General features: G+C 40.6%; 2 protein-coding genes across 14 annotated transcripts in view; one reads left to right on the top strand and one right to left on the bottom strand.

Annotated features, from left to right (window-relative positions):
• HELB (DNA helicase B) overlaps positions 1–15,881 on the top strand; it is a 28,473-nt gene extending 12,592 nt beyond the window's left edge. The window contains exons 6-14 of the mRNA XM_025202790.1: positions 682–853; positions 2,962–3,103; positions 4,977–5,107; positions 7,247–7,331; positions 8,861–8,920; positions 9,432–9,690; positions 11,056–11,190; positions 12,081–12,590; positions 13,067–15,881. Of these exons, the coding sequence (XP_025058575.1) occupies positions 682–853; positions 2,962–3,103; positions 4,977–5,107; positions 7,247–7,331; positions 8,861–8,920; positions 9,432–9,690; positions 11,056–11,190; positions 12,081–12,590; positions 13,067–13,150 (1,578 nt within the window). The 3' untranslated portion in view covers positions 13,151–15,881. The remainder of the gene's footprint in view (positions 1–681; positions 854–2,961; positions 3,104–4,976; positions 5,108–7,246; positions 7,332–8,860; positions 8,921–9,431; positions 9,691–11,055; positions 11,191–12,080; positions 12,591–13,066) is intronic.
• A 53-nt stretch (positions 15,882–15,934) lies between these two features.
• GRIP1 (glutamate receptor interacting protein 1) overlaps positions 15,935–20,530 on the bottom strand; it is a 432,091-nt gene continuing 427,495 nt past the window's right edge. For all 13 annotated transcript variants that reach the window (XM_025202800.1, XM_025202799.1, XM_025202791.1 and 10 more), the window contains 2 exons: positions 18,080–18,226; positions 15,935–16,186 (listed from right to left, as the gene is read on the bottom strand). In XM_025202800.1, the coding sequence (XP_025058585.1) occupies positions 15,953–16,186; positions 18,080–18,226 (381 nt within the window). In that variant the 3' untranslated portion in view covers positions 15,935–15,952. The remainder of the gene's footprint in view (positions 16,187–18,079; positions 18,227–20,530) is intronic.

Raw genomic sequence — 20,530 nt, 5'->3', positions numbered from 1 at the left:
GGCCCTGCTGGGGATCCCCCACAGGCCAGGAGGTAGGGGGACATCAGCTCCCCCATGGGTTCAGTCTGGGTGGAGGCCTCAGACCAGCCCCGGTTAGCCTTGTCCCCATGGGCAGAGGCCCTAGCAGCACTCCTCGTAGACACCATTCTAAGCTGCTGTTTGTAGACCTGTGTGGTGTCTACTCCCTACCCTTACAGGAGTCTCACTCCTGGCCCTCCCGGCCCGCCCGCCGGCGTGAACGCCTGTGCAAACGCCGGCGCGCTCTCACAGAGCGCGCCTGTTTGCACGCTCTGTTCATGCTGCACGGCTCAGGAGCATGGCTCCCTACTGGCTCAGCTATATGGGACCCGGGGGGCTCCCCCTCCGGATCTGGCTCAGCTGCGCCGGGTCCCTCCGCCCCACTTACCTTCGGGGGATCAGCTGTTGCCTGACTCCTCTCCTTCCTGCTGCTGGTTAAACTTGGCAGTAGTAGTTAATACTACTACTGCCAGGTTTCTGGCCCTGAAGACCTAGATGAGTTGACATGCCTGCCTTACGTAAATTGAAATTTTTTTTATGATAGAGACAGGATGAAAGATGCCATGATATGCTTCTTATCACAAAAAGTTATTTAATTTTGATAATTTCAGTTGTTTCTGGAATAGAAATAAATTTTAAAAGTTTGGTTTAATTTATTTCTAGATCATCCATAGCTTTTACACATGGAACTCAAAAGATACACACTACCCATGGAAGTTTTCTTCAGTGACAGTTCTGGTTGTAGATGAAGGGAGCTTGGTGTCCGTACGACTTCTTAGTTCAGTTTTAAAACTGCTGTGTGCACATGCTCAACTTGCCAAGCTTATTATTCTAGGTAAGTGAAAAGTAAGAGTGTATATTTAGTTTAACCTCTACCAGAGAAATACAGCATGAGTTTTGCAGAATGTGAAAGACCTTGCTCTCTGTTGGAGCAGGGCTGTCCAGCGCAAGTTGTGGATACTGGTCGGCCTGTCAGGGGGAGTTTTATATAGGCTCCCCAGGACCCCTACTGCATGTTCCACTGTTGCTACCACCATGCAGATAATCCTAACCCTACTGTTGCTATGTAAGCCCACCTCTGCTTCTGCCACATATGGCTGATTTTCCTTCCTGTCTCCCACCCCTGGTAATGCTGCTGTGCAAGCAGTGTGCAGCCCTCTGTCCAAGCCCCCTCTTCCTCCCCAGTGCAAATTCACTGAGCCTCTACCTACCCCATGGAGGTTGGGCAGGAGTCTGCAGGCTATACATTGATGCCTCTCAGGATGTGTGCAGTCTATAAGCTGTCAGGCTGTGTTTAAAGCATGTTTGTGATCCTACGATAGAGAGAGGAAATGCAGCAGAAACTTGCCTGGTTTTACTTAGTGTTTACATGGAATTTTTTGAACCCCCAGAGAGACAAGCCAACCTTTCCATGGAGATCTGTTCCTGCCATAAAATCATAAATGAAATAAAAAATAATTACATTATTCAGCGTACATCCTTCTCAGTGCTCCTGTATGCATGGGTGGATCCAGGATGGGGACCACACCCCCCCCTTGACAGCATGGCACATGTTCAGTGAGCTCTCTAAGCTCCCCAGCATGTCAGTGCAACTGCTGACAGAGGTCCACCAGTGCCATGAGCTCTTTGAGCTCTGCACCTGTTTGGAGCAGACTCTGGCTAAAGCCCCTGCTTTCGTACAACTGCAGAGCTCAAGGAGAGAATGCTACCATTTGTCCTCCTGCTTTTTCCTCCTTTTCCCCCTTTGAATTCAGAATAGAGGAGATCAGGCGGCAGTAGCACTCTCACTTTCTGGACTCCTGGACTGTGGCCAGAGTCCATGCAGTCAGCTGATAAACTCAAGATCTCACAGCATCTGCAAAACTCCAGCAGTAGCTGCACTGGCATTCTGGTGAGCTTAGAAACCTCATTGTTTATGTGCCACATGGCCAACAGAGGGGTGCGGCCACACTGCTTCAGCCCATCTGGATCCACCCCTGACTATGGTGGTTGGCATTTTGTTTGGTTCTAAAAGTATCAAGTAATGAGAATTTGATAACTTCTCCTTACATCTTTCAGCAGTCTGTTACATTTTATTAGGAAGTTTTGCTTCATTCTATAATGTGACTTCAAAGAGGATGTTGGTAGCATGGTGAACAAAACAGAAGAGAAGTGAAAAGCTTAAGGTGCGCCAGGAAAGTAATGGCCAAAATGATTTGTTTTTAATCCAACAAACAGAACAGAGGAGCACAAAGAGAATTTTTCTTGTACTTTTGTGCTCGCTTTCGGAGGTTGCATACTTGCTTATCAATCATGGCATTCGTTTTTAAAAGTATGACTTTTAAATATGCCTGCGGACAAGTCTGATATCCCCGTACTCTAAGAATGTGTTAGTAATGACATTAAATAACAACTAATGATTCTCAACTAGGGTGCCATGGTTACCACACAAACATGCTTCACAAAATGAAACCCAGAGATTTCAAATAGGAATTCACAGTATTTAAAACATTCTGACCTGTTGTGGTCTTTCCAAATTCTTTGCAACAGAAGAATTGCTTTATTATTTCAGTAAAAAAAAAAATGAGTGAAATCTAAGAACTGGTATTTTCTGAGAGGTGCCTTGGGACTCATGACAGTGCCTTTAAGTCTAAAAGGCTAATGACCACTGAACTAATAATAATAATGGATTTTAGGACTGGAAAGTAAGACCAAACATACTGAAAACAGCAACACCTTAGAAGAACTAAGACCATGCTACCATCTGATTTTTAAAAAACTCCATCTTCAGTGTCTCAGAAAAAAGCAGTTCCACAAAACGTGTACGGAGTGTGTATATGGTAATTGTGTCGTGGCAAAGGGGGTGGAGTGTTTATTTCTTGCATTGCCATGATTTAGGGATGCTTTTATAGCTACTCTTTCTGGTGTTTAGTACTCATCATGATTCTAAAACCTTTCATTTAGGTGATGTTAGGCAGTTACCAAGCATTGATCCAGGTAACATGCTGGCTGACATGTTTGAGGCTCTGAAGCTAAGACGTGGGTCCGTGGAACTGAGAACTAATCATAGAGCTGAATCTCAGCTAATTGTGGACAATGCCACAAGGTAGGCTTTTATTTTTTGTATACATTACTAACATTTTTATACTAGTTTGGTCCATTAGCTTGCAGATGACAGTGGTATTGAGCTATAACTAGAGTAAGTGGCTCACTATTTCTGTTTACAGAATCTTGTATTCAAAATATAATTCTTTGATAAAAATATCACCCTGAAATTTTCACATGAAATTTGCAGTTTAAACAAAAACACTGAGAACAGTTGTTGGAGTACTCTTGAATAATACAGGTTGTATGTTATATAAAACTGTAAACTGGCAAATATCCATTGTTTATACGACCACAAGAAAAAGTTTTGTTTATATTTAAGATTTGGGACCAGATACTACTGAAAATCTAGATTCCTATACAACCCATAGGGAGGCTTAGGCAAATCTGAAGAGCAATTCCATTTGAATGAGTTTAAATGCCCAGGGTTTTCTGTGCGGAAAGGGAGGCGATTCTGAAAGCCTGACGGTGAGTAGAGGCAGCCATTAAGAAGTGCTGAGCACAGGCATGCAGCTGAACCCCTCTAAAAAGCTCAAGCACCTACATCTGTCTGCACGTTAGGTGCCTCCATTTACTTCATTTCACAAATTAGAATGCTTGTTTTGTCACATTTATTATATAATGTTGTTTAATTTTCGTAACTTCAGTTGTTTCTGGAATATGAATTTAATTTTAAAAGCTTTGTTTAATTTATTTATAAGCTTTTGAGGAGAGAGATGTTCTAGTGTAGTGGTTGGATACCTAGCCAGGAGATGGGAGATGCATGTCTGTGTCCCTTTCAGGTAAGACAGGCCTGAAAACAACATTTACCACTTCCCAGCAGAATGCCCTGATCATCAGAAACTAAGCTTTGGGGTGTACTTGCCACCCCTCCTTTGAACCTGCACAGCCAAGAATGTGAAAGTCATGGGGTCAGAATGAAGCAACAGAGAGCCTGATTCCAGAGGCTGCTGGGTTAGGGCTTTTCTTCGGGATAGGGGTTGACCTGGGTTCTGGTCCCTGATCCAAGGATATTTCTGTTTAACCAGTGGTAGCCTAATCTAAAATTATGGATAGAGGGGCTGCTCAGTTTAAATCTCCCGGTTCTCCCAGGAGAGCGCTCTCATAGCTTGGCTACAATCAGCTTCCTCCTTGTTCTGCTTGCATTCTTGTCTTCCTGGAGTGCACCTTGAATGGGAGGAATGGAGGTGCTTTACGGCTTCATGATTAAGGCATTTTTCTGGAACATTCAAGCTCTCCAACTGAAGAGGCCCTAGAGTCCAGATGTCCTGCTTTCTGGGTACAGCCCTAAACTCTAGGCTACAGAGGAAATGTACCATTGTTCATTTTTGAGCTGAATTCAACGTAGCAGGATAAAAGAAATAAATTGCTAGTGCTCATCTGTGGCCTTCACTTGTATATAGCGAGTGTCATTCAGTTTTACAGAAAATGGGAAGGTACTCAGTTCTCCAAGTCTGGGGTGGCTAACTCATGACACAAGTGAAATGGACAGCAGCATTTAACTTGCAGCACACCTGCCAGAAAGGCTTGCCACCACTGGTTTAATAAGCTTAAATGTGGTCTTGTCTGTACTATAGAATTTCTGCTGCTTATGGCTGTGGTGGTACAGCCATGTTGATAGAGCCCTCTAGTGTAGACTCATTGTAGGCTGACACTTTTGCAATATGACTATATACCACATTCCTTAAAGGCATGCATTACCTGAATAAAAGCCCTCATTTGTCAGCAATGCGTTGGCTAATGGTCTCCTATCTCTGGTCAGCACAGCTCTCCTGGCACAACTTTGTAGTGTAGACCTGGCCTATGAATCAAAAGGTGCAGGTGCACAGCTGGAGTGTTTTAACAGGAAACTGTTTTTTCTTTTTGTGGTTTAGAATCTCACAGCGGAAATTCCCAGTATTTGATGCAACAATCACAATCACCGGTTGGAATGAGAATGTGACCATGCCAAGCCCTGCGAAGAAATTTATTTTTGTTGTTTTGCCTTCCGAAGGAGATTCTGATTGTATGTTTGTATACCAAATTTATGATCCGTCTTGTAATACTGCAAGAATTCTCCTCTTCCAGTTTTGCTAAAAGTAACAATTTGAAGATGAAACCAGTTTAATATACCGTAGAGCAGAAACAATTTCAGTACATTTGAATTGTTCCATTAAAAAAAATAGAAAATACTTAAATTATTAGCTCTTTTTGAATAAAATGAGTTTACCCAATAAGAATGAACTGTTTGCAGTGATTAAAAAAACGAAACAAAACCTGTTAATATTATAACCTACTCTGAAAAGTAGCATGGCATCAGATACTTGAATCATGAGAATGATACAAGAGCATGAGCACTTGAGTTGCAAGTAGTCCTAAAACAGCTTTCTTGGACTGTGGGCAGTTCCTCCACATTAGAACTGGCTTTCTTTCTGTTGGTTAGATCAGCGGTTTCAAACAAATGGCCTGTGGGATGGGTCTGACTCATGGAAGTGGGTCATTCAGCCTGAAGGACTTTTCATGAGCCAGACAGCCCACCCCCAGATCCAGCCTGCAGCTCCTTGCCATGGCTGCCAGAGGTGCTGAGTTGATGCAGCCAGCAGTTAACACCATTCTTACTCGCTCCTGAATTTTTTGGTTTTTGATTGTTGCTGGGGATGCAAAGTGGTGGTAATGTTAACCCCTGTGTGTTGACCACATTGTGGCAGCTGCAGTGAGAAGCCCTCTGGACCAGATTTGACCTGCCAACTCCTTTGGCACTCCCAGGTTAGATACAGGGCACTAATAAAGGGAATATTTTTAGGATAAAGGATATTTGTTTGTTTATTCATCTATTTATTGATAGAGAGTCCATTGTCTAGTTTGGCATTAAAATATTGCTTAGGTAGGAAATAGAAGGCTACTAGGCATATTTTCTATTTTAGATACCACAAAAAACAAAATATGGGGAAGTGATCCTTGTAGTAGTTGTATATTTCTCATCAAGTAATTTATTCAGCAGTCAGTGTTTAACTTTTATGTACTGTATTTACTTAATTCGGAGATCAGGTTTTTTTTCCTATGTAATATGAGGGGGAGGGGGGAATCCCTTGTCTTAAATTGAGTATAAAGGTGGTGTGGGGGCAGGTGGCTGCTGTGGCTTGGACTTCAGCCCCCACACAGGGTCAGGGCTGGAGCCGCAGCTGCTGCTTGCCCCCAGCATCCTGCCATCTCCCCCTGCAGCTTCTTCTCCCCATCTCCTTCCCCCCCATCCTGAATGCAGCCTCTGGTTCCCCCTTACCCTTTCTCCATGCTGGTAGGCCCCATCCATGCTGTAGTCTGGGGCACTAGGCATGGCCCCAGCCCAGCTCCATAGCAGTGGTGCAACTTTCACAGCTGCTATACGGGGCTGGGCTTGGGCTGTGTTTCACGCTAGAACAGGGATGGAGCCTGCCAGCATGGAGCAAGAGTAAGCAGTGTGGAGGGAGGAAGCAGGGAGCAGAGGCATGAGAAGATGGCAGGAGGGGGAACAGAAGTGGAGAGAGAAGTGGGAGCAGGCTGGTGGCAGGGAGAAGGCACAAGCAGAGGTCTAGCTGCTTGACCTCCCCACACCACCTTCTCCCACATTGCCTGCCCACCCCCTGCAGCACTGGGGGGAGGGATGACTAAAAGATGACCCTCCAATAATTAGATTCTATACATGGAGAATTATAACACATATATACATTTTCCATGTATAAAACCTAATTATTGTGGTGTTTGTCTTACATTCATTGTTTTCTTAGCTTCCAGTCAATATGGTAGATTGTGATACAAAGTTTTAACTTCCTAGTTCTAGAGCTTTCTTTAGAAAAAACCCAACAAACTAGTATTTCTACAAACTGTCCTGTCAAAGAATATCTTCAAAGCATGTTTTTTTTAATTGCGTGAAACATACTGAATTATAGCTGTTTACCAGATATGAGTATGAGTTTCTTCTCTGTTTCTCAATACCCCATTTCCCCAGAGTTGAGCTATTAGAAAGCTGCCCAGTGCTCGTAACGTTTTTCTGGTAACCAAGAGTTGGCACTCTTGGGCTTATTAAAGCAAATATAAGCAAATACTGATTTCATGCTGAATTGTAATTTCTACCTCTCAGATTTCAGTCCTGCATTTTTATACTTTATCTTCTCTTTCTTATAATCAGGCTTGCAATATGCCATAAAGACTTTACTTGAAAAAGGACCAGGATTGCAAGATCCCAAACAATCACAGTTCATTGCTTTCAGAAGGTAAGAGAGCATGTATACAGATACTGAAAAAATCCTGCTAGTGAGCATGTTCTAAAAATGTCTAAATACAGTGAGTTAGAGATGAGTGTTATAGGCAAAAGCACTAGGGAAATATAGGCCACTTGTCTTTTATTTCCCTCTACCCTGTCTTCTGATATTGAATGATTCTTTTATGCAGACTTCCAATAACTTGGGTTTTCCATAAGCTTAATGTTACCTCTCATCTGTGGAGCACTTTGCACGGTACATTCTTGCTTGAAGCCATCTACATAGCTGATGGATATACTGTTCACACTTGTAGTGGGGACCAGTATCTTTCCTGTCCATGGTGATTCAGTACGACAAAATTTCACATGCCCGTGATGGTCCCCTAGCGAAGTCAAGCAGATGGTCTTTCCTGAATATTCCCCAGACTGGGGTCACCCAGTTTGGGGAAGACATGGGACGAAGAGGAGGAGACGAGGTGGTTACAGAATGGAATACCTGCATGCACACTCTCTTAAAGATTTGTAGTGCTGAGATTTCCCAGAAATTCTGAGAAGTTTGCAGTGCTAGAACTGAATGCCTGTCCACATCCAAGTACTACTGTATGAGCACTAGTGGGGTGGGGGGCTGCGCTCAGGCCAAGCCAGGTCAGGCAGAGCCTGGCAGCTCTTCCAGGGGCGTGGGTGGGCAGCTCCTGCTGCTGCTTACACAATGGGAGAGTCAAGGGAGGGGGAACACATTTTTCCCCCCCTCCCTCCCCTGGCTTCCCCGTGCCATGCCACTGGATGAGCTGCTGGGCTCTGATTGCCCCATGACCTGGCCCAGGCAGGGCCCCATTCACAGGGCCAGGCTGGGTTGTGGGACAATCCCCACAATGTAACAGGGAGCAGGCAGGGCAGGGGCAGGAATGAATGATTCGCTCCTGCCCCTACCCCACTGTCCCCTGCACTGTGGAGGTCTCTACCTACACTCTTCCCCAGCTTACCTGCCTGCTGGGCCAGCTGTGATCCTGGCTGTGCAGGGTATGAGTGCATGCCCCTCCGCCCTGCTGCAGCAGCCTGTGGCCAGGCTGCCCTCCATCCATACCTGCTGCCCCCTGCATTTGCATTTGAGGGGGCTGAGCCTGGTTAGTGCCCCCCCTTTCCACCACCTATGTGTACGAGTATAATTTTTCTTGGATTCCTCTTCCTTCTTGGAAGCAAACCCAAATAACCTATGTAAATTCTGCAGACTTGTTTGCCTTGTAGTTTTATTTTTGGAATTAAATATATTTTTTGCACCAACATCTTATGAATTGGCTTGTAATTAATGAACTTTTCTTTAGCTATCAGTTATAAGAGTAGCATTGTTAATACTAAAGTGGGCATTGGCTCACTGTCTGTCCTGTCATGCATAGAGAAGTCAAGAACTCTTCCTTAATCCCGATGTATTTTTCTAGCATTTTGAAAAGACTGTTTATATGCAACTGCCTGCGATTTTTCTTACACCCTCCATCTATTGTTCTGTAAGGAAATAAGGCTCTATTTCTTGTTTCATATGTTTAGGCGAGATTGTGATCTAATAAATGAACTCTGTTGTCGACATTATTCAGATCATGTAACCAGGTAAGACAGAGTTTTGAGAATCAAGGCATGTTGTGTGAGTACATTTCTTTTTCTTTTTTATCCATCTCCGTTTCTCTGTTAAAACTGAGAAGCCAAAATTCTAAATTCACTAAAAACAAAAAATCTGCTTTAGATGCATTACCTTGTTTGTTTGATGCTAGAGTACAAATAAGTAACAAACTAAACTAACTCACTTTTGATTCTCTTTACAGATTTTTAAACATATAAATTGGGCACGTGCTATTTGTTTTTTCTTACTGTACTGGAATTTAGTTTTTAATGACTGTCACACTTAGTCATAGCATGTTTTGTAAAAGCCCTTTAAGGGTATCTAGGTACATTTTAGAAATAAAGATTTCCCTTTGCTATTTCCTAATTTAAAATATACAAATGGCTTTAGCGTTTATAAACATTTTATATGGTATGGGGTGCCAGCCTCATTCTGTACTGATGGCTTAATAGTGTGCTTTATGCTGTTACTTGTTAATTTCAATTTCTGTTTCTGATACAGAAACCATAAAAAGAAACTGGTTTTTCAATGTAATGACAAAATTTGTTGCACAAGGAATACCTATCTTACAAACCTTCGTCCAAGAAATACCAAAACCTGCACAAGAAATAGTGATTCAGATAATCCTAAACAATGTGACTGCATGGCATGCTCGATAATGAAAGTCTCTCGCAATGAGCAAAGACCACGCTTTAATCTCGGAGATGGTGATGAGGATGGCAAACGACTATGCAATGGAGATATTTTTTTCATAACAGATGTATGTATGCTTTTATCACAAGAAGCTGGGTGGTGTTCTCACTAACGGTGCAGACAGAAGTGACAATTTCTGCCTGATCTGGCCACAAAAAGCAGTTTTATAGCTGTGACCAAACACAAGTGCACGACAGCAAACGGCTTAAAAAATTGCCAGTGAGATGGCCGGTGAAAATCTGACCCCTCATTGCATGAGATATCAGATAAAGATGTTACGAAATGTTCCATCTTTGTAACATGCATTTGTGGAGCTCCCAGCCTGTCACTGTTTTCAGAATGGGAGGGGGAAAAGAGAGCAGAGGGAGTTCAGTCTGGGGACTTTTAACCCCCAGAGGGTACAGTGGTTGTATTACAGCCCCCCGGGGGGGGGAGGGGGGAGGGGGCGGCTCTAATTCAGCCACGCCACCCTTCAGCACCAGCTGGGGAGCCCCGAGAATGAGCTCCTTCTGGTGGCTTCCCCCTACTCCCATTATGAAAACAGTGCTTGACAGAGAGCCCTGGCCATGGGAACCTGGCTGCAGGCTCCCAGCCCCAGCTAGATTCCCCTCTCCCCTGGAACCATCAGTGAACTTCTGTTTGATCTGGGCAGTGTTGTAACTCAAGCTTTGCAAAAATCGTTCTGAGTTATAGCTTGGACCTGCACTGCTGTCTGCACCTTAAATCAGGAACAAAAATTAAAATTTAGTTTTCTCTCATAGTAGATATTTGACCTCACCAAACTCAGGTAATGGGTAACCCTTTTGCCTCTCAAGAGAGACCTGGAATTGCAGAGACAGGGTTTTTTGGCAAAATGTAAAGGGCAGCTTTGATAATACCCGCTTGTTGTCTTGTTTAGTGCTGCATATGCCTTTGTCTTGAACCTCAAACGTTCACAGTGAAACAAATTTAATTTCAAGAAATATGGTATTTATTTCTAGGACATAAACATTTGAAGGTTACATACCTGAGGGACAAGACAGTTTTCTAAAGATTGATGGAGGTGTTGAGAGAGGAGTTTTTAATGGGCAGTGGGACTTACTAAATTTAAGTAGTTTTTCTGGGAATCAAGTAGTTAAAAGATGGGATCCTTTTAGAACTGGTAACATCATGTGCAGTTATAACTTTCCACTGTTCAGATTTTTCTGCTTGACATAGAAAATATATTGACATATCTCAGTTAAGTCCTACCCCCAAAAAATCCTTTGTTAGTTTTATTATATTCTCTTGTTCTTGACTGAATTGGATTGGTCAGCATGATGATAGAGCTATAAACATAAATATTAATCATCATTCTAGTTGTGTTTGTGGGTGTATGGGTGTGGTGTGAGTGTGCACATCGGATTCCTTGTATAACCTGGTTGTTAAGTCTCTTCACATGATGTTTCTGTAGGATTTGGAAATTAATGGATGCCGTCTATTGACTATCAGCAGCACATATGGCTCTGAATTTACTTTATTGTATAAAGCACTGAGAAGAGCATGTCATATAAAACATGCATGGGCCAGAACTATTCACACATTTCAGGTAATAACAGTTTCTACTTTAGCAGAGTTCTGTCAACCAGTAAAATGATCTTTGCACTGCTCTGTAACTTCATGGGAAGGCTCAGAGTTTGGGAGTGCCATTCAAACAAAAGACTCCTTGAAGATAAAATCAGGAACAAATTTGGGGGTTAGGGAAAAGCAGTGGCTCTAAGTGGCTTCCCTACAGCCCGATGTGGGGATTGTGAAGGGGATGTGTTCTTTTCCATGCTTGACTGGAATTGTAGAATAGTGACACGGTAGTTGTTGGTAGGAGGGAAGAAGGGTGGAGCAAAGCACCCTGGGATGGTGGAGGACTATGCTGTGGCTTCTGTCAGAAGGGTAGGTTTTACAGCTATTTGTTCTTCCAGGAGAAACTGTCCTGGAAGTGATTTAACCCTATTTGTACCAACATTTTATTTTTCTCCTTGAGCAGCCATTTTTGCTCTGGGAGAAAAATCCTGAACATGCATACACTTGTGGTTTCTCCAGGGAGAGAATGTCTTTATGTAGTCTATGTTGAAGCACTGGTGTAGTTTGTTTCTATAGACTGGGCTTGTGATTGTTGCCTATGGGTTGCTGTTTGGAACATCAAAAACAAATCAAAGGGGTTACTGTCCTTGTAGTCAATTTTAGCATCTTATTTAGGCAAAAACCACTCTTCATAGAATCTTGCCTTCTTTGTTCACAATGGTATCTAGCTCTGTAAGTAATACTTAAAACTGACACAGTAATCACACCCACATATGGAGATAATTTTATCACATATTTTTTGAAGTTGAAACTTATATGCTGCACTTACCTTTTTTTTTTTTTTGCAAACTCTTATTTTTCATTAACACCTTGAAATTCTCTTAACTTGTTAAAGAGCTCTTAAAATTATGTGCATTGCAGGGTTCTGAGGAGAAAACAATTGTCTATGTAGTTGGGAACGCAGGCCGACAGCATTGGCAGCACGTATACACCGCTGTAACTCGAGGACGCTGCCGCGTCTATATTGTAGCTAAAGAGACTCAACTCAGGAAAGCAATTACTAGCAGGAATTTCCCCAGAAAAACTCGCTTAAAACAGCGTTTAAAAGAGGCATTTGCAGAAGTGAGCAGCTGTCCAGAGCAAACAGACTTTCTTCTACAGAGTCAGTGTCAGAGTCAAGAATATGTCACTCTACCTGGTCTGGCATCAGTAACTCAGGATGTTCTTGGCGTTTCTGTACCAGCTGAAGTTGACATCACCAAACAGGAGAAGTGTACAGTTCTTGATGAAATGGAGACTAGTAATGGACGGAGGATATCTGCTGCACTGGGCAGCGTAGGAAGAGAGACTGAGACGCCTGTGAAATTAAATGCATGTAAAAGGGAAAGGAGTCCTACATCGAATTCCGAGAGCCCTTTGAAAATAACTTTGGTAAGAAAATTTTGGAGGGAGGGCAGGATTTTTTAATTACTCTGTTACAGCAGTGCAAATGCTACTGATATCCATTACTTAATTTGTTAGCTTTTCTAATAATAGTCTGCTAGAATATTTCACTACTCAGAAAAGTGTTGAGGGATGATATTTATAATTTAGGAGTACTGGAGGGGAAAAAACCTGGTAATTGTCGTAATAGTAATTTTTAAATGCTACGTAGAAGCTTTTTTGGCTTGCTTAAACTGAATTATCTGATGAGATTGAAGCAGCTCATTAAAACTGTGAGAATTGTTATACATTTTGATAATAAATAATTAAAAATTGACCTTTTATGAAAAAATTAATCTGTAGTTTGCACTTTAAATATTTTTTTCTTTCAAGTCACTTCAAAACAAAATCTTGGACAGTGGTCCCTTCTCTTGTACGCGTTTTATTACAGTTTAATCATAACTCTTCTTGTTTTTGTTTGTTAGATAACTACTGAAGACTCTCCACTTGGGACTGCCAAACTGAAGAATCTGAATTTGGGAAACCTCACTCCAAAAGCACTTTTTTAAAAATTAACAAGCAAAGATACTCATTACTATGCTACTTAACTATTTTGTACAATGAAAAATATGGTTTTGGAACAGAAAAATTTAAGTATTCATCTCAAAGCTTTTTTAATATTTTTTGCAAGTTGTTGAAAAACAGCTTATTTTAAAATGGACATGTTTTAGTCAACTATTTTAGCAGAAGTTAGAGATGTTAGTTTTCAAGAAAATGTTGATCGTGTTGCCTTTTTATTTGGGAACAACAGAAAAGTTGCATGGACATTTTCAGATACAAAAGTTCCCTTCTTTACAAGATGGTACATTGTTGGTCCAGCCAGAGCCTTAAATGTTATGTAAAATATTGGTGCAACCCAGAGGTATCTTCTAGTTTATCTCTCATAGTATTAGGGCTTGAGTAGAGGCGTCATTGCATATTCATGCTGGCATGCTGCCCTTTTAAAAACCAAAGATTTATACACCATGTGGATTTTAATTTTCTATGTAAATTGATGGAAGTTTCAGTATGACAGTAATTAAGACACTACCACCATACATAAAATATTCTGCTGAAACATGAATTCGAATCAGACTGTAATAGACTGTACTGTGAATAGACTATAACCAAGTTGGAATGAGTGATTTTCAGGGGGAAGGGAAGGACTTTCTCTTTGCACAGCATAGGGCCCAGAAAGTAATATGTTAGATTCCAGTTTTCTGCTCCTTATGTAAGTAGTAATGAGCTTCAAATGACTTGTTTAACTTTGGTAATACATAGTAGGGCCAAATCCTGTAAGATACTGTGCACACAACACTCATTAGCAGTGTTGTATGTTAAGTCTCTAAAAAACAATGAGGCTGGCAGTGATTTTTTTTTAAAATAGTTTGGATAATTATGTGGCTTGCTGCGCTGGAGTTTACAGGATTGGGTAAATGTTCCAACTATTTCAACTGATATGTACTTAAACTGGCATGGCTTTCATTTGCATATTCCATAGATTATAAGAAATGTCAGTGCTTCTCTAAAAAGAAGATTTGTATCTTTCTTGTAAAAATGCACATTTGTGGTAAAAGATTTACCAAAGAAAATCCTATTTAAAAATAACCGAAAAATGAGGATAGTGAAGTGTAGCATATCTATAATGGTTTGCTAAGCCTACCGTTTTATCTGCTTTATAGCACAAGTTTTGTACATGTGAATACCATCTCCATGTTAATAACACTGTCTTTAAATCACTGTTTATTCCATTTTATACAGCCTTTCCATACAAATATTTGCAACAGTTTGAGTTTCCAAAAACATACATAGACGATAAATATCATGCTATTAAAGTATTAAATTTGTACAAAAATACTTTACAGTTTAATACTCATTACAAATAAAAATACATATTTAAGTGATTCATGATCCTGTTTTTACATGATTTCAATTTAAACTTTTTTAGTGACTGATATTTCTCTGGCAGTGCTGAAATATAAATTGGACATGACGCTTGTGTATAGGGCAGGTGAGCTTGATCGTTTTACAGATTAAGGAAAACAGCAGTAGGGATACTCTTCCTAAACAATTTAAATTGACCAGAACGAATCTTGTTGTGAGATGATTGCTTAGATATGAGGACTCTACAGTTAGTTAATGTACAAATCTGATATATTTTATATTCACTAAACAATAATTACCATAACAACTGGAATACTGGAACAAATCAAAACAGTTGCTGGTGAGAATAAAAAGCAACTGGCAGTATTTTATTGCTCTGAGGGGATGGGACAGGATTTATGATATATTTGTAAAATGTATTTACAATTTAAATTTTCTAAAAACTTTAAGGATAATTACAAGAAGGCTGAAAACAGGGCCTATTTAAGTGAATTTTAACTACTGAGTACCCCTCAAGAAATTCTTATTGGTAAGAAAAAGTTAATATGCAACAATACAAGATAGATTTGTAATGATCATTCTCATTGATACAATTAATTGATATAGTAAAAAAACTCATTTTTTTTCTTTTTGTTCCGTGATTAAATAATGCATTTAAGGTTTTTTTTAATTATTATTCAATAATCCTTCAGAATTTTTGACTACCTAAAAATCTCTCTTTGAAAAGAATCATACAGGTTGCAAGACATATCCTGTTTAATACTTCATTGCATAGGAAATAACATATAACGCCTAATAAAGTTTTACCACAGTTTTTGGCAGTAAACTTCACCATCACATGCTGCAGTTTCTTCCGTGCATTTTCTAAAACCATTTGAATAGTGCTTACTCTGAAGACTGCACCTCTCCAGCAGCACACTATTCACAAACACTACATTCCTAGCCATTTAACAAGCGACTTTCTTGGTGCAGCATACCACCATCTTGGAAATCGCTCATCCAGAAACCAGCTGGTTTACAAATTAGTAGACTTGTATTTAAAAACAAAATCTGGACACCAAAGTAAAAAGAGATTGATCCAATCTTTTTCTCTCAAAAATGATGATGCTGTAAAGAAGGCAAAGAGCAAAAATAGTGTCTTTAAACACCTCCCTAATTTCTTAGTCAGGGAAAAATTAAGGCCATTAGCCATTTTCTTTACTGAACATTGCCATGATTTATGGTAGTAGGCTTAGGTTGCAATGGCACTTCTCAGTAGTCATACCATCTGAAATAAAACTGCAACTCCGTTGCTGAAGTAATATAGGCCTTGAAACAGATAGTTGGACCCCTTGCTCTTTTTAATGCCACATGGTATCTGTGCCTCAGTTATCACAGTAATCTTAAAGGGGAGTTAGCACCATATATGGTCTTTCATTACCAAGTATCCGATTTAAAATAACTTCTTGCTATAATGTGTTTGTAGGTTCTCGTGTCTCCACACTAGTAATACGTCCAGTTTGTTGAAGGAAGGCATTATTTTGGTCACTCCATTCAGCACCTGCTAAAGTCTGTTGGTCTGAAGTTCCCTTCGGAGCAGCCAGTGGGTTTCTACTAATAACCAGTTCCAGTTTATTGCCAGATTCTGCTATAAGGGGCACAACGAGACAGCAGTCAAAGTCTCTGGTACGAACATGATTTACCTGAAAGGTTAAAGTTTGAATTTTAGTACTATTTTAGGGACAGGAAGGAAAGCAATATAACACATGAGCATATAAAAGAGAAATACAAGTATGTGAACCAAGAACATATTTTACACTATAGCTGGGATCAAGATCAGAATCTCATAAACACCACTTAATATTTACTGCTACATTATCTTCTCTGGGTGTGTCTACACGTTCATTAATGCACAGTACCTACTGAGTATCTGCAAAAGGAAGCACTAAATAAATTTACAATAAGCTGCCCTACTATGCATTTTCATGATCATGTGCTTGTTTCGTCCTGGTTAATGTGCGGTAGACTAATACTACTGCTCATTAGCCTAATAGCAAGGTGTTTTGCTATGATTCTGTAATGTGCACATTAGGCAGCTCGTGTAGACTATATTCTCCAATATGAATGCAACAGATTATATTTAACATTCCTGTTTAGTTACGCAGGTTTTCTGACAACAATTTCTAATGAACACAAAATATATTTGTACTAGCCAACTGCCTGCCAGGAATGATGGGGGGGAAGGAGGGGTGACAGGCAGGGACAGAGTGCTGCCACCGCCAACCAAGAGTGGCGGGGGAGGAAGCTTGCCCCACCATCCCCTTGCCAGCACCCTGCGCCACCACCACCACCTCCAGGAGGGGGGGGGGGGGCGGGGGGGGGGGGGGGGCAGTGAGGCCAGCAGTGCTGGCCTCAGCCCCCCACTCTGTCCCCTGCCATCATGGTGGCACTCCACTACGCTGCTGCCACATCCTGTCTGGAACACTCTTGGAGCACTGGTTGTTTCAGTAACCAATCAGAGTCCTCATATAGCATTATGGACAGACAGACTGACTAGACCCTTTATTATATTAGAAATGAAACCTGTTTATCTGATTTAGTGTGTTGCTTAAAAACTAAATGTTGGTGATAGTTCTATTTATGGCAGTTAGTAAGAGAAGGGAGTGCTTTGTATATTGGACAGAGATAGGGGACTAAGCTACATAGACCAAGACCAGAAACAAGGTTAAGATTTCATACCTCAAGAGCAAACAGGAAAAGGTTATATGTCTGGTTGGTCAAACTAAAGGATCTTCCTTGTTTAGAAAATCTAGTATATAAGTTGTTAGTCTAAAGTGTACTCATTTTTTCACCTGGATTCTATCTGAGTAATATAGGGTAACTACTACATTCATTTAACCCATTACATGTATTTAATTATTGGATTTGCATGCCACCCAAAAAAAGGTCCAGGGTAGCTTACAGGAAAAACAAAAAAACAAAAACAAAATAACTTATAAAAGTATGTAAAAGATTAAGAAACGTGTACAACAAAAACCCCCCAAACAATTCCCCAACTTAATCTGGCCAAATGAAAAGCACTTTCTGAAGAGGTCCCAGCTTGCGGTCTGGTGGGTCACAAAGGTGGAGGGGCGGAAGGGAGTTCCAGATTAAGAATGAGAGCTCCCATGCATTTTTCCAATGTGAATTTGGTACATAGATGGTATTTGCAGGAGTTTGCTGGCTGATGTTAGGGATTGAGGTGGGACATAAAGGACAAGGTAGGTACTTAAGGCCCAGACAGTTTAGAGCCTTAGATCAAAATCAGCACTTTCAATTGCACCTAGAAAGCTATTAGAAGCCAATGCAAACTCTGGAATACTGGATGCACTATATTGCACCAACACCTATATTTAATTTCTAAAAATATATATTTTTTCCCCTAATATGTGTCAGACTAAATGTGGGAAACAAGGTCATTCCAAATAAGTAACAATAAAATCTGCCAATATACTTTCATATATACATATATGTATGTATACCCTTCATATAATATTATATATATTTAAAGTAATTAATAATTACTTAACTAAAATGTAAGATGCCAATAGTTTTACCTGCAAAAGTCTATCATATGGTTTCAAACCACCCAGATCCCCAGGACCAGCTGGGCGAATATTTTTAACATAGACACCTTTCTCCAGTAAACCATCTGAGACACTGAATCCAAAGTCCTCTGCATCAGAGTCCTTAAACAAAGTTACCTGTAGAAATAATTTAGAAAAATAAGAAAGCAAATGTTTTTCCACATTTGTGCTCTGCTGCAAACAAAATGAGATTTTTTTGTTAATTCCAAACGAGTAATCATTTGCCTTTTACTTTGTATTGCTAATTTCATCCATAGCCTTTTCTTCAGTGTTTTTTTCAGTAATGGAATGTCCATTTTACTTTACTAATCATTGTTTTATTCCCATCTCGCTGTTTCTGAGACTTTTTTTTCCCTGTAAGTCCCTTTATTGTCTTGTTTTCCAGCTGTTTTAGTTCCATGGATTAGCTCTACCAGGCAGGTAGAAGCTGTTAGATTCCCAGCTCCTTTGAGATGTGGTACTTGGACTTAGGCAAAATAAATGCATATTTTGACTTGTTTTGATAGTTTTAGGCTGTATCAGCATAATTAGCTTTGAGAAATCCAGTGTGACTAAATAATGTAACAAGCTACAGTATCACCTGAGCTTACATTTTCAAGTTTCAGGATTCCAAATAGAAAAATCCTGTGTTGCAGAGCTCAAAACTGTCCAAAGCTGACCTGTATAATCGTCCTGTGGGGAACAGATTCATGACATTTATAGTTTGCAGGCCTCTTTTAAGTTCCAAAGTTGAGTCTGAGCACTATTAACAAGATTTGGGTTTTTAGGAACCCCCAGAGGAAAGCTGGATGTCAGGTAACACAAAATGAACTAACCTTTTAAACAAAATTGCATTAGGCTTCAATGCTGTATTGATTCTTCTGTAACTTCCACAGCAGTAACTACTACTGACCAAGCTAGTAATAGCACTGGCAAGCTCCATCCAGCCTGAGTCTTAGTTACATAAGCTCTAATGTCAGGAGAGCTAAAGGAGTATGTGTCTACAGGAAAATACAACTGCAAGATTGCATCAGAAAAAAATTATGGAAAGGCCTATGTTGCCTTTGAAATGGGGGATGAGGAACTACTGTCCAAAAGGAGAAAACAAAAGCTGGTACAATTAAACATTTTAGGGAGAAGGACATTCCCTGAGGAAACACCAGGGGTATTCTGAGGATGGTCCTTTTTATCTTGCATTGTGTTCCTGATTGTTCTGGTTAAAAAGGATTCCAGAAGACTTTCTGAAAGGCTTTTCTTGTCCAGACAGGGTGTCATCTTTTCAAGCCATGTCCACCCTACAGATGCCTGGCAAAGATATGTAGGTTAGAGGTGTGAAGAGACATGATCCTTGAATGACACAGTTGTGCCCAGACAGTCATTCAATCAAAACTGCACTTGCCCTGGTATAGGATGTTTCATGCTGCTACAGGGCAGGCAAAGTTCAGGGAGACCTTTGATGATAACCCTATTTATGTATTGCTCCTGGTCCAGGTGTGGCTGCAGGCTAATCTAGGTGAAGCCCTGACACTTGGCCATAAGCTAAGTTCCTGTGTAGCTACAAGTCACCTGGCTTTGATCTAGCTGGCTAGCGTAGGTTCAAATGCATTAGCTTGCATCTTAGTGGGGTGTATTAACCTAACCCAGCCCAACAGAGATTTCATGATTGAAACGCATCCTTATTTACCCATGAAGACAGAGACTTGAAGACAATCAATACTGTCCCTTACTGTACCGCAACCCCTCCTTTCTTTTCCTCCCTGTTCCCCTCTGTGGTGTTGCAGTGCAGTACACTATTACGAGGCCAGCCCAAAATCCTATCAACTTTTAAGATTAAAGTATTTCTCTTGTACAGGGAAGCATACTCTTCTGTCCTTCATTCTTTGTAAGACCTCTGATATTAAACTTTCTGAGGAATGGTATATTAAAAAACCCACAAATCATTTCTATTGTTACTTATCACACCTCAAATTTAATGGATTCCAGGAGGTGGAACAGCATTTCAGCTACTGTAAACTTACCTTGTGATTAAGAATAATGAACCTTAGAAAGATTGTTAGGTTATACTGACAGTTGATAGATGAGCAGGAGTCCAGAAAACTCCTCCAGAAATCTGTTATTGATGGAGACTTTAGTCTGTGATATGGCAGCATGTCTAAGATTGTTTTGATCTCAAGTATATTTTCAAGCTGCTAGGAGACATCCATAAGGCTAACATTTTAACAAGGCCAGAAAATAAAAGGAGAAAATAAATTTTGCTGACAGATTTGTGTGTACGGTTTCTGACAAGAAGAAAATAATTAGCACTGGGCCAAGGCACAGGTTCTCCTTTGTTGAGATCACTGTTTTCCATGCCAGTACAAAGGGGTTTCATGTGAACCGCCTGTTTTAAGAAGACTGGACACAAATGCAAGGTAAAAAAATATATGCAGGGTCATAGAGCAG

Source organism: Alligator sinensis, unplaced genomic scaffold, assembly GCF_000455745.1.
Source record: "Alligator sinensis unplaced genomic scaffold, ASM45574v1 scaffold65_1, whole genome shotgun sequence".
In the NCBI taxonomy this organism is placed as follows: domain Eukaryota; kingdom Metazoa; phylum Chordata; order Crocodylia; family Alligatoridae; genus Alligator; species Alligator sinensis.
This window is presented reverse-complemented; position numbering and strand designations above follow the sequence as displayed.